Source organism: Engraulis encrasicolus, chromosome 24 (assembly GCF_034702125.1).
Source record: "Engraulis encrasicolus isolate BLACKSEA-1 chromosome 24, IST_EnEncr_1.0, whole genome shotgun sequence".
NCBI lineage: Eukaryota > Metazoa > Chordata > Actinopteri > Clupeiformes > Engraulidae > Engraulis > Engraulis encrasicolus.
This window is the reverse complement of record NC_085880.1, coordinates 20,404,199-20,415,817: the sequence shown is the minus strand read 5'-3', so window position 1 is coordinate 20,415,817 and position 11,619 is coordinate 20,404,199. Positions and strand designations below refer to the sequence as shown.

Here is an 11,619-nt window from a genome sequence, read left to right as displayed (position 1 = left end):
TTGTAAAGGACTTAGGTGGACCTTGTTTTTTGTTTTTTTTTGTAACCAGTAGCATAGTTTCTTTACAGAAAGATTGGACATCTCTCATGCAGACTGCAGCATCATATTGCATAGTAATCCATACAACAAACATTAATGAATTGTATCATGTAAAACCGGAGCTGTCAATCATAGCTGCAAATTGTGGGTTGACCCTTGGTCAGAGAATTCATAGACATAGACTAACCACCCAAATCTGAATCAAAGATTATGATGATCCTTATGACCGCAGTGCACAAATCACCCAGGCCGTTAGATCAACTTATTAGAGCTCTGTGCAAACGTGGGGACCTGTGGGGTTTTTAATTTATGGGATGGGGTTTACATTTAACATTAGTGAACGTTAAAAGACATTCTAAATTTATGTGTGCAGTGATAGCATAGCCCAGTGTTTACTTGTGCGCTCTTTTTCCAGAGTCACAGGGCGCACTAGCGCACAGCGTCATGCTACTGCGCGATGACATCAGAGAAGCCACTGTAATCCATTGGCTGACAAGAAATTAAAGGTTTAACCCTAGCCCCTCATTGGTCGGAGCGTTTTGTTCACCGAATTCAAATAAGTTCTCTACTGGCGCTTTTTCCAAATCCTGCCTCATTCCTCATTCAGCTGAGAGTCCGCTTTGCCGCTAAATTCTCTATGTGGCATAAAGCACAACAAGATATCTAATGACAAGCATTCGAGGCAAAAGAAAAAGACCAGCGTCCTTTGAAAAGGTGAGGCATTAGTAAAAATGATGAAACTTTTAATGTTAACGTTTTGGCATGTCGGTAGCAGGGATGTTTGGCTGTAGTTGTTTGTTCTTGAATGCGAGGTGGGAATTTCCTGAAATTCTGCTTTTATGTCGCACAATTTAATGTGAAGTGTCCAAAAGTTCAATCTGAACTATATTCTTTAGCTGTAAGCAGTGCTGTCTTGGATGAAACTATTGTGTACAAGAGAAATGCTAGCTGTGATACGCTAGTAAACTGACATGCATCGAGGTAGCAGGGCTGCTTGCTTGATGTCAACGTAAAGGCGGACTAGCAGCCTGTTGTATACAGCTCCTGCTAGCTGTATTTCATGGCGCGCAAACTGTTTAAGTTTTCTGACAAATCTCTCGTTGAATGTGGCAGCAGTATTACTCATGCGAATGACTGACTAAATGCATATTCTTGGCAAAAGGCATTCACGTATAATAAATTGGGCATGTTTAGGAAAGATACAAGTCCTGTTGTTGTTACAGTTACGGGGTCTACTTCAGTTGGTTGTTACTTTGTGTCAACATGTATCCATCTCTTGGAATGTATCCCCTATTCCAATTTGGTCAATCTTACTGTTACCTGCTGTAAAGTTAACGAAAGTGTTTTAACATGCTTCCGCGCCAGTTTCGTAGACCCATCTCCCCCCATTTTAATTAAACCTCTTCTCCCACCACAGAACACGGAAATGAAGTGCCCCCTGTCTGCAGAATCATTTGTGCCCTGTTGCACGGAGCAACGTGTAACCGAGGCAGTGGATGAACCAGACAGCAAGAGACATGTGAAGCAATTGTCCCCACAGAAGAGATGTGTTCGAGTGTCTTTGAAGACGCTGCCTTCTCCAGGTGTTTCTTCAGTGACATTTCACTTTGACCATGCTGTCAAAGGCAAAGAAAACAAAGACTGTCCCACATTGGGACCTCTTACAAGGACGGTACTTAATGTAGAAGAGGATGAGCAGTTTGAGGACAGTGGCTATCTGTCCCATCAGAACAGTCAACATGAAAACCCTAGCGTGGACTGCAGCACAGAGCACTTGGATGCGTTGTTGGAAGAGAGAATCTCCCCTGTTTCTAGTGAAAAAAGCACTCCCGATTCTTCTGCGCTCCCTGTGTCCACTCTCCCCATACTGAAGTTTCAACAAGAAGTGTGTCAGAAATTGTCCAAAACATTTGAAGAGACCCAGCATTATGACTGGTCAGTCATAAATATGGTGGCAAAGGCTTCTGTCCTGCACAAAGTCATCGGTGGGAAAATGGGTCTGGAATGTGTGGACATTCTTAGCACCCTGTCGGAAAAGAACATGGGCCACATTCTCGGCAGAATACTAAGCAGCCTGGACGACACAGACTTAATTAGGTAGGTATGGTGTGAACTCACAAAATAAACATGGCCCTGTCCAGCGAGGGCAACATTTGTTTTTCTGGTAAATGTTGACCGCTATTGATTGGTGTGACCCTATCGCTCCAAGTTGTAATGTCTCTCTCTCTCTCTCTCTCTCTCTCTCTCTCTCTCTCTCTCTCTCTCTCTCTCTCTCTCTCTCTCTCTCTCTCTCTCTCTCTCTCTCTCTCTCTCTCTCTCTCTCCAGTTGCCAAAATGTTTGTAAAACATGGGGAACAATCATCAGTGAAAACAAAAAGGCACTTCAACGCTGCAGAGAAGCTCAGCAGAGAATAAAGGTAAGGATTTACTTGCAGTGAAGTGAAGGTACACCTCAGGATTTCAAAGCTGAAAGCAATATATCCTGTGGTTGTGAGGAACTTTGTATAACAGCACCTCCATAATGTAAAGTGAAAACGGGGCATGTGGGCTTTAAAACCAGAATTTCGTTCCATACTGTGCATCATTGTGCCTTTCCAATGCTTCTTCTGACCTTAAGAAGGGTTGGAGATACTGTATATGTTAGTTAGACTGTGGTTGTATGGTAATGAGCTGACGTGTCAGTAGTGGGGACCATGCCTTGAAGGACTTTAGTTTAGTAGCTGTGGAGTGGCCTGCCGAGCTGGTTTGTCTTCAGTGCTTTCGAATGCTTGATTTGCACCCCCTTCTTTTCAGATGTTAAACAACTGCCCCTCCATGTTAATCCTCCCATGTTGTCTGCTGTGGTGATCTAAAATTCTCACGCTCTGTCTTCCAGAAACTTCTGCAGGAGTGGAAACCGTCTCCTTCCTTGACGCGAGACTTTGCACCATCCAGGGAGGCCTTCTCATCTGTTCAGCCAGTAACCTCCACCCCCATTGGCAATCCCTCCAGAGCGGTCTTCTTGAAAGATACACCACAGCTCTCGGCTTCGTCCAAGAAAACAAGCCAGTTGTTCCAGAGATTCCAGGAGGTAATTACTTGGCTATTGAAATTGGTGCCTTTTTTGTCTTTTATTACTTAATTTAGGACAGGACAGTGAGGGAGTGACAGGAAACGAGTGGGAGAAAGAGACGGGGAAGGATTGGCTAAGTACCCGGGCCGAAATCGAACCCGGGTTGCCAGTGTCCTACCGTTAGAGCCATGGTGGTAGGGCCAGCTTTTTTGCTGGTCAATGAGTGCTTCCCTAGTAATCCTGGCATTTTCTATTGGCCATATTAGTCTTTAGCCCTCAGGACACGACAAAACTATACCAAAAGTGTAAATTCTGCCACAATGAGGTCCCAAAACGGGTCACTCTACCCACAAGGGGCTCATAGAGCCTGTTTTGTACTTTCGGTGTACTTTATACTTTCTGTGTACATTACACACTCAACCGAGTGCACATACTTGCAAAAGATCTCTACGCACGATGCTGGAAGGGGCATATTGCCAACAGGCCTCTGAATATTTTCTGTCATCCCGTCATTGTTTCACTATTGTGACCTGAGACGTTTAAAAGCGAGTTAGTTAGGACCTAGAAAATCTTTACGGTGTCTTTGACCTCAACATGAGAATCTGAAAGCCCCTCACGGTTGTCATTATTGCACCGTACTCGCATGCCTGCGTATCTTGTGTCTGCTGCTCCATCATGCACAAAATGGCAACACTTAAAGAAAGGATGTCTGCGCTTCAGCCCTTGTGTTGCTCACAGTCCAGACTGTAGAATTAAGACAGACTGGGCTACTTCTCAGTGACTAGACCCAGGGATGACCGGAGCAGACGGCATACTTTTAGAGGTTTTTTATTTTTTGGTGCACTAAAGTATGCTGTGTGCTCCGGTCTAGTCACTGAGAAGTAGCCCAGTCTGTCTTCACACATGGCAACACGTTCATTCACCTAATGCAGCATGTCCCAGATCTTGGGCTGCTGGACAATTTTTAAGTTTTAAAAAAAAAATGGTTTTACTGTAGATCAGTGGTGTCCAAATGTTGTCCCGTGGGCAAGATCCGGCCTGGGCATGGAAAACATTTGGTCCACCATAAGGTTGGAAGAAATGAAAATATACATGTGTGCCATCTGTGGCCATACAATCGGGCTATTTGTTTGGCCCTCAGCCTCATTGGCCCTTGGAGGAAAATATTTCCTGTACGTGTTGATAAAACTGCTTTGGACTTCTTGACACTATATTACTATAACCTCTTGAACTGGTGCCACTTGGGCTGTACTTGGATCCCATGCTGTATTTGTCATTCAGTTCAATGATCTCCTGTTCCATGTGTGTTTGATGGCTTTGCAATGTTTCTCATGTGCTGTACCTGTTGGACAGTGAGTCTTGAGAAATCACAATCTCGTATCTATGTAATGTCCTACACACATTTCCTGAGTAGGGTATCAAGAAGGACTCTGATGAAGGCGCTTTGTTGAAACGTTAGTCTAATGCACTGTAAATGAATAAGAAATGGCTGAAAAAAGGCATCCGTGTGGCACCAGATTTCTTCCCTTTTATTCCCTTTTACTCACTGTTTGCACCGGATTGTCACTAGAAGCGCAGAGTACGTGTTTTACTTTGTTCTACGGGTATCAGGATGATGACTTTGTCCTTCTGTGTCATTGACCGTTTATGTGTCTGTTTTGTCCCGCTGCAGGTTGGTGCCACCCTGAAGCAGCATGAGAGCCTGAGGAAGTGCCGGCAGTGCAGCTCTCCGGCGCGCTACGACGACGCCATGAAGCGGGCCGTGTGCACTCGGGCCAGCTGCACCTACGACTTCTGCACCCTGTGCCTGGGGGCCTTCCACGGATCCGCCCCCTGCAGAACCGGCGTGCTGACCACCCCTTCCTCCTCCTCTGCGTCTCGCCAGCGCCAACACCCCTTACCCTGCAGCAAGCAGAGCAAGAGGAACATCAGACGACTCTGAACTGAATGGGACTTGAATTGATCTTATCGTGTAACAAAGGGAAGTTGGGAAACTCCCTTTTTTATATGCTCCAAATTTTTTAAAGATTTTATCAACACCAAGTGTTTTTAAAGGATCGAATGGGTATGTATGGCCAAATGCAGTCAAACCAAAACTTGTTATAGGGACATTGGTGTTCACCCGTGGCCCTACAGACAATCTAAAACAATCTATTTGATTCTGTATATCATGTACATAAGATGTCTATTTTGTATGTGTATGTTTCTTTTACGTGGTGTCCTGTCTTGTAAATATTTTGCTGACAGCCAATAAAACAATGTTTTGATACTTTCTGTGCTGTTCCAAAGTGATTTCCTAGATGGCGTTATACAGCCAAGATGCAGGGGCAACTTATCACTGGGTCCATTCTAACATCCTCTCTTGACTGCTCGTCGCCTTGTGATGAAGTCACTGACGACAGAAATGATTTTCAGTATCTCGCAAAAGTGCGATTCTGATGACATTTTCTCATTTGCAGTTGTAATGGTGAATGAAGAATAGTCCCCTAAAAGTTGTTGGCTGACAGTGGGGGAAACGTTATTGTTTTCTCAAGGGAGGCGGGGCGTCAGTGATGCGCCGTGGACAAACCCATTATGCGGGGTAAAGACTTTTTATAGTTCTAAACCTCTAAATCTAGGTTAAGTTCAAGGCTTCAAGCATTTCTTGTCAACTGCAGACATCTATCTGCATACAGTGCTGCAAGCGTGTAGACCAAGCTATATCTGACATGGTCCTGAAGCTGGAAAGTTATCAGATTTAGGGTTATCAAACTTTTTTGGCTCATCTGTAGGCTATATTTATATATTTTAAAAGTATCAAGTGTAGCTGATTGTGATTTTATTGTCATAAATCCTTCATTTGTTTCACATTTCAAAGTGGGTGTGTGTTGCATGATACTGATTTATTCCCCATTTCTCAGACCCAGAAAGGTTGGGGACCCCTGCCATTAGCCTACATTACGTTACATAACACTTAACTGACACCTTTTTAAAAAAATCCAAAACTAATGTGGGGTTAGTTGCCTTGCTCAAGGGCACTTCAGCCATGGAGTGCTGTAGGGAGTGGAAGGGTGGGATTTGAACCTGCAACCCTCTGATCTAAAGCCCACCTCCTTAATCACTACTAGGCCATGGCTGCCCCACATCAACCTACCCAGCAGCCTCTGAGTTGAAGCCTCTAGGTTTCTGCCCCAATGTAATCTGATCAGACATTTCAAACACATGGCTCTCATCTATTGAGTCTGGCCACCTTCCACTTAATGTAGGTAAGCGATTACAGGGCATAACAATGTGGGTGTCTCATCATAGATTTTGTGGTTGATATCACAGGACACTAGATCGGAGGTAAATCATTTTAAATCTGATCGTTTAAAATGGATTGTTCATGCCTTGCTGTTCTTGATTGCACCCAACAGAGTGCAATTACCAATGCCGCATGGTGGGATCTGAATTACTGTCTGTTGGAGTAAATGAGAGATGTTTGGACAGACTGCAGTAATACATGTGCCACCTGTTAGATGTGCATATGCATGAGCAGGAAGGATTGTACATGATGATGGAGAGAAGTCACATTTGCAGTATTGTGACCATGATTTGGACAAATACAGTAAAAGGTTTTCTGAGATGTATGCAAAGTTCAACTAATTGTAAAGTAGGTCTTTATTAGAATTCATGTAATTTTAATAAACGTCAACTTATCACCATCTATTCTCAAAATGATGTCTAAAGTCTCCAGTATGAGACCTGCTATAGGCACTGACAGAAATACCTAGAGCAGTGATTTTCAAACTGTGGGCCCTGAAGATATTCCAAGTGGGCCTTGAAATCATTTTCTGGAAGTTGAAATAATCGTTCTGTATGTTGCTGCTCACTGTCTGGACCAGAGTAAATGTACTGTAAGTCTGCTAACAGGTGGTGACAAAACTGTTTTAAAAAAGTATATAGTGATAATTTTAAGATAATTTCAAGTGTGTATACCTATTTTGTGGCATGATGTGTGTGACTCAAGGCTGTGGATATGCAGCAGTATACAAATGATCTACAGTATATATAAACATTTGATATGGCTCTCTTCCTGTTATTGCCTAAGAGTGCTTCAAACTAACCTTGTCACTATATGAATCACAGTGGTGTGGCACGCTAAGTTTGTAACTGAATGATTGGTCCTGATACAGCCATCATTCAACATTAGATGTTGGTTCAGATAGAGAATAACCACAGTCACTGCCAATTTTACACACGTTATAGCGTTTTTTTATTGAATGACAAAATCAATGGAGGAGAGAATGGATAATACTGACACTAAATGGATAATACTGACACTGACATTTCCATCGCAAGGAAAACAACAAAAACTCCCCGGTGCACTTAAATTGATGTTTTCCACAACGGTACTCATCTGACATGAACTCATTGACACAAATCATTTTGTTCCTGACGTGCAGACGCTGATAACAAAAGTCATCTTCATTTGTTTTGGTGATGTCAATGCTGTGATTGCTTAAATGGCTGCCATTACTGTAATTATTCATAGATGTGCTAAACATACTATCATAGATGGACTGGATTGAAAGTTTAAGTATGGTTCTTTGCTGCGTTTCCTCTCCATATTAATGTTCATCAACCAGTCACTGAATTAAACATATGGTGTTGTTCACAAATCATCTTCCACCATTATATATTGAAATAATGTCTGTCTCATGCAGGAACACTGACAGCTTTGGCTGGGCCCAGGCAGTGGTGTAGTCTACGTAGAACGCGGGTATACGGAGTATACCCACTTCTAAATTTCAGGGATTTCAGTATACCCACTTAAAATTGATTGATCCATTGTTTTGAATAGCACAAATACAGTATATACAGTATACCCACTTCAAAAAATGCTCAAATATACAGTATACCCACCATAAAAAGTAGACTACACCACTGGGCCCAGGACAAAGTAATTTAAAAGGGCCCCTGACCCAATACCTAAAATGCGATGAGGACCCTATTCCGGGCCCCCTCTCTCCCTGGGCCTGGGATAAGTGATCAGGTTGTCTTCCCTGGTCTCATGTACTATCTCTGTTTGCCTGTACGTCCACTATCCAGTCACTGCTGAGAATACATACAAACATGGCCTCCATGACCTTCACATGAATAGCACAGCAAGTCACTATTCTCTCCATGGAATACGTAAACAGGGGTTAGAATAAACCTCAATAGACGTTCATGTGCAAAATTCAGTTCTGCCAACCAGACAACAAATGACTTACAGTACGACCATTGCATGGCTGACAGGTAGAAACTTGCCAACTTGCCAATGTTGTGTGTTTAGTTCAAAGTCAATGCCAATGTGGAGTGGACATATACAGTACATAGCACCGTAAGGAGTCAGTCAGTGCTGATTGTGGAGTGAGTCCAGTGTTGCTAGGCAGTTCTCCAAGAATGAACCATATACACGAAGGTCCAGGGGGATTCTAAGGACAGAGTGACAGAAGAGAGGGGGGTGGGGGTGGTGTAACATGAGGGGACAGAGGAGAAGGGTGGGGTGTGGCGATGTGGTAGCCAGGCTGCGCCTTCCTAGTGACACGACACCTTTGTCGAATCGAGATTTGAAAGTCTATGATAATCAGGCTAGTGGGGTGGGGTGTAGTACTGACAATAAGGGTGCAGGGGTGACAAAAGCGGGTGGGGAAGATGTGAGGAGGACAGGGACGATAGGGTACAGAGGAGAGGGGTGGGGTGAGGGGTGGGGGTGGCGGGTGGAGGGGCCGACAATAGGAGACAGTGGAGAAGGGTGTGGTGGGCTGGGGGGTGACAATAGGGGACAGTGGGGTAGGGTTGGGGGTGATGAGGAAGGTGAGGGTGACGACAGAGGACAGTGGGGTAGGGGTGGAGGTAGGAGTTAGCGGTAGAGGTTGGAGGTGAGGGTGGGGGAAGGTGAGGGTGACGACAGAGGACAGTGGGAATCGGCACGCGAGATGTTCCATCATTAGTCCTCTCACCAGACTCCAATTAATCTCCCCGCTGCCCTTTGCCGGACCAAACGGCTCTGGGGCTGCATCTTTATTAACGGCGGACGCATGTGATTTATCGATTGAAACTACAGCAAATTCAAATTAACAACCTGTGGATCGTGGGCTGAGGAAGGAGGGGTGGAGAGGAGGGAAAAAGCCATCAGTCAAGGCTGGTTATGAGAGACAGACACAAGGCAGGGAGGCAGATGTTTACAGGTGTCAACAAGACACAGCAGAGCGGTGCCGACATGGGGACAGTTGTCCCGGGCCCAGGGAGAGAGGGCCCCCAAAATTGGGTCTTCATCACATTGTATCTTTTGGGCTGGGGGGCCCTTTCAGATGACTTTGTCCTGGGCCCGGCCAAAGCTGTCAGCGGCCCTGAACACAACAGAGCGGAGAAGAGCGAAGCTGATGATAAATGCAGAGTGCTTCTCGCCGCATTGCGAGTCATGCCATTTACACGGAAGAAAATGAGTTGTCTGAGCAGGGAGCTGGGTTTCTGTGATTAATCTCATGTGCACACAGTTGTGGCAAATTCAATTCTTGATTGGTCACCTCACCACATCATTGCATGTACCGTACGCATGTCTGTGTAGTACATATTGAATATGAGTTGTTTTTGACTCATAACTGATGACAGTAGCATTATTCTCTGCAGTATATACAATATATAGTTACACGCACATCTACAGTATTTTCCACATGGTTTAAAAATTCCATCACTGGCATTTTAATAGTTTTTTGTTCTTTTTGCGTCACACAACCACACTTACCACCCCATCCCCACCCCCTCACAAGCATGCACATGCATACACACACACACACACACACACACACACACACACACACACACACACACACACACACACACACACACACACACACACACACACAAATCCACACCCACCTTCGCGCACACACACACACACACACACACACACTCAAATCTACACTTTGCAATATGTCAGTCCAGGCCTACAGGGCCAGATGACTAGCACATCATGTGCTACGATGCGATGTGCTGTGATGCCCCTGGGTGAGTGACTGGCACCTGTTGCCCATGCCCAACGCAGACGTGTGTCACAGGAAGGGAGGCAGCGTAAGGTCGGGTCGCCATCTCTGGCGCCTGTCACAACACCAGTCTTCAGTCTTCAGCAGGCACCCACTGTGCCTCGGGACGGGGGGGGGGGTTAGGGGCGGTGGGTGCGGTGTAAACAGTGATGCCTACTACTCTAAAAGAGCATGAAAGTACATAATTATTTTTTTGATGGGTGGGGGCTTTTGGCCTTTATTAGAAAAGTACAGTAAAAAAGTGGGACAGGAAATGACTTAGCTGTTTGAACCATGCCAAGCCAAGCCAAGGCCAGTGCATACATATTTGGTCAACACTGAATCTTCAACTGGAGCACTGCACATCTTTTATGCAAAAAGTACAGTACAGTTGTGGGTGCAGCTCAGATGTCATCTTCATTTTTGTATTATTTCATTCAAGGCGTATAACAGCGACTGATGGTTTCGATGAATTTCAATGTGAGTTAACATTTTCCTTCTACAACTCTGAGGAAGGGCTCTGATCGTGCCTCTTGTCGTGGTCTCGTCTACAGAAGCATGGAGAATATTCTTCCTTGTTGTAACCATCTGCTTTTTTATTGTTACTGAATGTCTTGCTTATTTTAAGTGCTCTAAATAATCCATAAACCTCCATTGTAGTATGCAGATTGTAACAGCTTTTCCTCGACTTCAGTGTTTGTACATTTACTGTACTGTGTTTTTGTATGGCAGTATAGCCAAGTTATACAGTACTAAACAAGGGATTGAGCTCACCAGAGTGAGTGAGCCATGCAAATACATCTGTGACAGAACTGAGGAAGGGAGACAATTAATTTAACCCGTTAAGGCAAATCGTTATAAATTTGCTGTAACCATGTGGAAATGACCAAGTCGTAGTGCATTACTGAAGGCCCCGTGATATGTCATAGTAGTGTAGTACTATTATAGTTAACCTTTCAATGACTATTACAGTCTTCCACTGGTGGAGTGGTGTGCCGTTTGGGGCTACCTACTGAGAAAAGTGTGGATGTGATGTCACATGGGGTGTAAGGAGCTGGCTGTTTTGCTTGTATGTTGATTTCAGAATTCAGATTTAAGATGGAGATGATCATGGAAAGTTCATAATCTTCCACATTTTCTTGAAACTTTGCTGTTGTGTGTTGGGATGAATCCAGGACCAACCAGCAACAAATACAGTATGCATCTACACCAGGGATGGGCAACTGAAGGCCCGGGGGCCACATGCGGCCCACCTCCTCACTCAGTGTGGCCCTTAGATAAAACATGACTTTAAGAAAATAATAATGACAAGATTATTTTAAACCACGACTGAATTAATCCATTGTAATTATACTGTTGGCCGATAGAGAACACTCTGATTACTTCCAATATCAGCAGGCAGTGAGCAACCAACTCAGGTCCATTGTCATATGGCCCTCCGGTGGTGGCGATGAAAAAATGTGGCCCTCTTCATCATGAAAGTTGCCCATCCCTGATCTA

At 44.4% G+C, this 11,619-nt stretch overlaps 1 protein-coding gene across 1 annotated transcript; it reads left to right on the top strand.

Annotated features, from left to right (window-relative positions):
- Nucleotides 1–597: 597 nt before the first annotated feature.
- fbxo5 (F-box protein 5) lies at nucleotides 598–5,365 on the top strand. Its single transcript, XM_063191975.1, has 5 exons — nucleotides 598–753; nucleotides 1,457–2,136; nucleotides 2,366–2,456; nucleotides 2,915–3,109; nucleotides 4,764–5,365. Exons 1-5 carry the CDS (start codon nucleotides 706–708, stop codon nucleotides 5,031–5,033), a joined length of 1,284 nt encoding a protein of 427 aa, XP_063048045.1. The 5' UTR covers nucleotides 598–705; the 3' UTR covers nucleotides 5,034–5,365.
- The last annotated feature ends 6,254 nt before the right edge of the window (nucleotides 5,366–11,619 follow it).

Excerpts from the sequence above, each read along its gene's own strand:
- fbxo5 (XM_063191975.1), top strand. The coding sequence starts at position 706 with ATGACAAGCATTCGAGGCAAAAGAAAAAGACCAGCGTCCTTTGAAAAG. Across the intron at positions 2,457-2,914 it reads AAGCTCAGCAGAGAATAAAG|AAACTTCTGCAGGAGTGGAA; the intron begins GTAAGGATTTAC and ends TCTGTCTTCCAG. Across the intron at positions 3,110-4,763 it reads TGTTCCAGAGATTCCAGGAG|GTTGGTGCCACCCTGAAGCA; the intron begins GTAATTACTTGG and ends GTCCCGCTGCAG.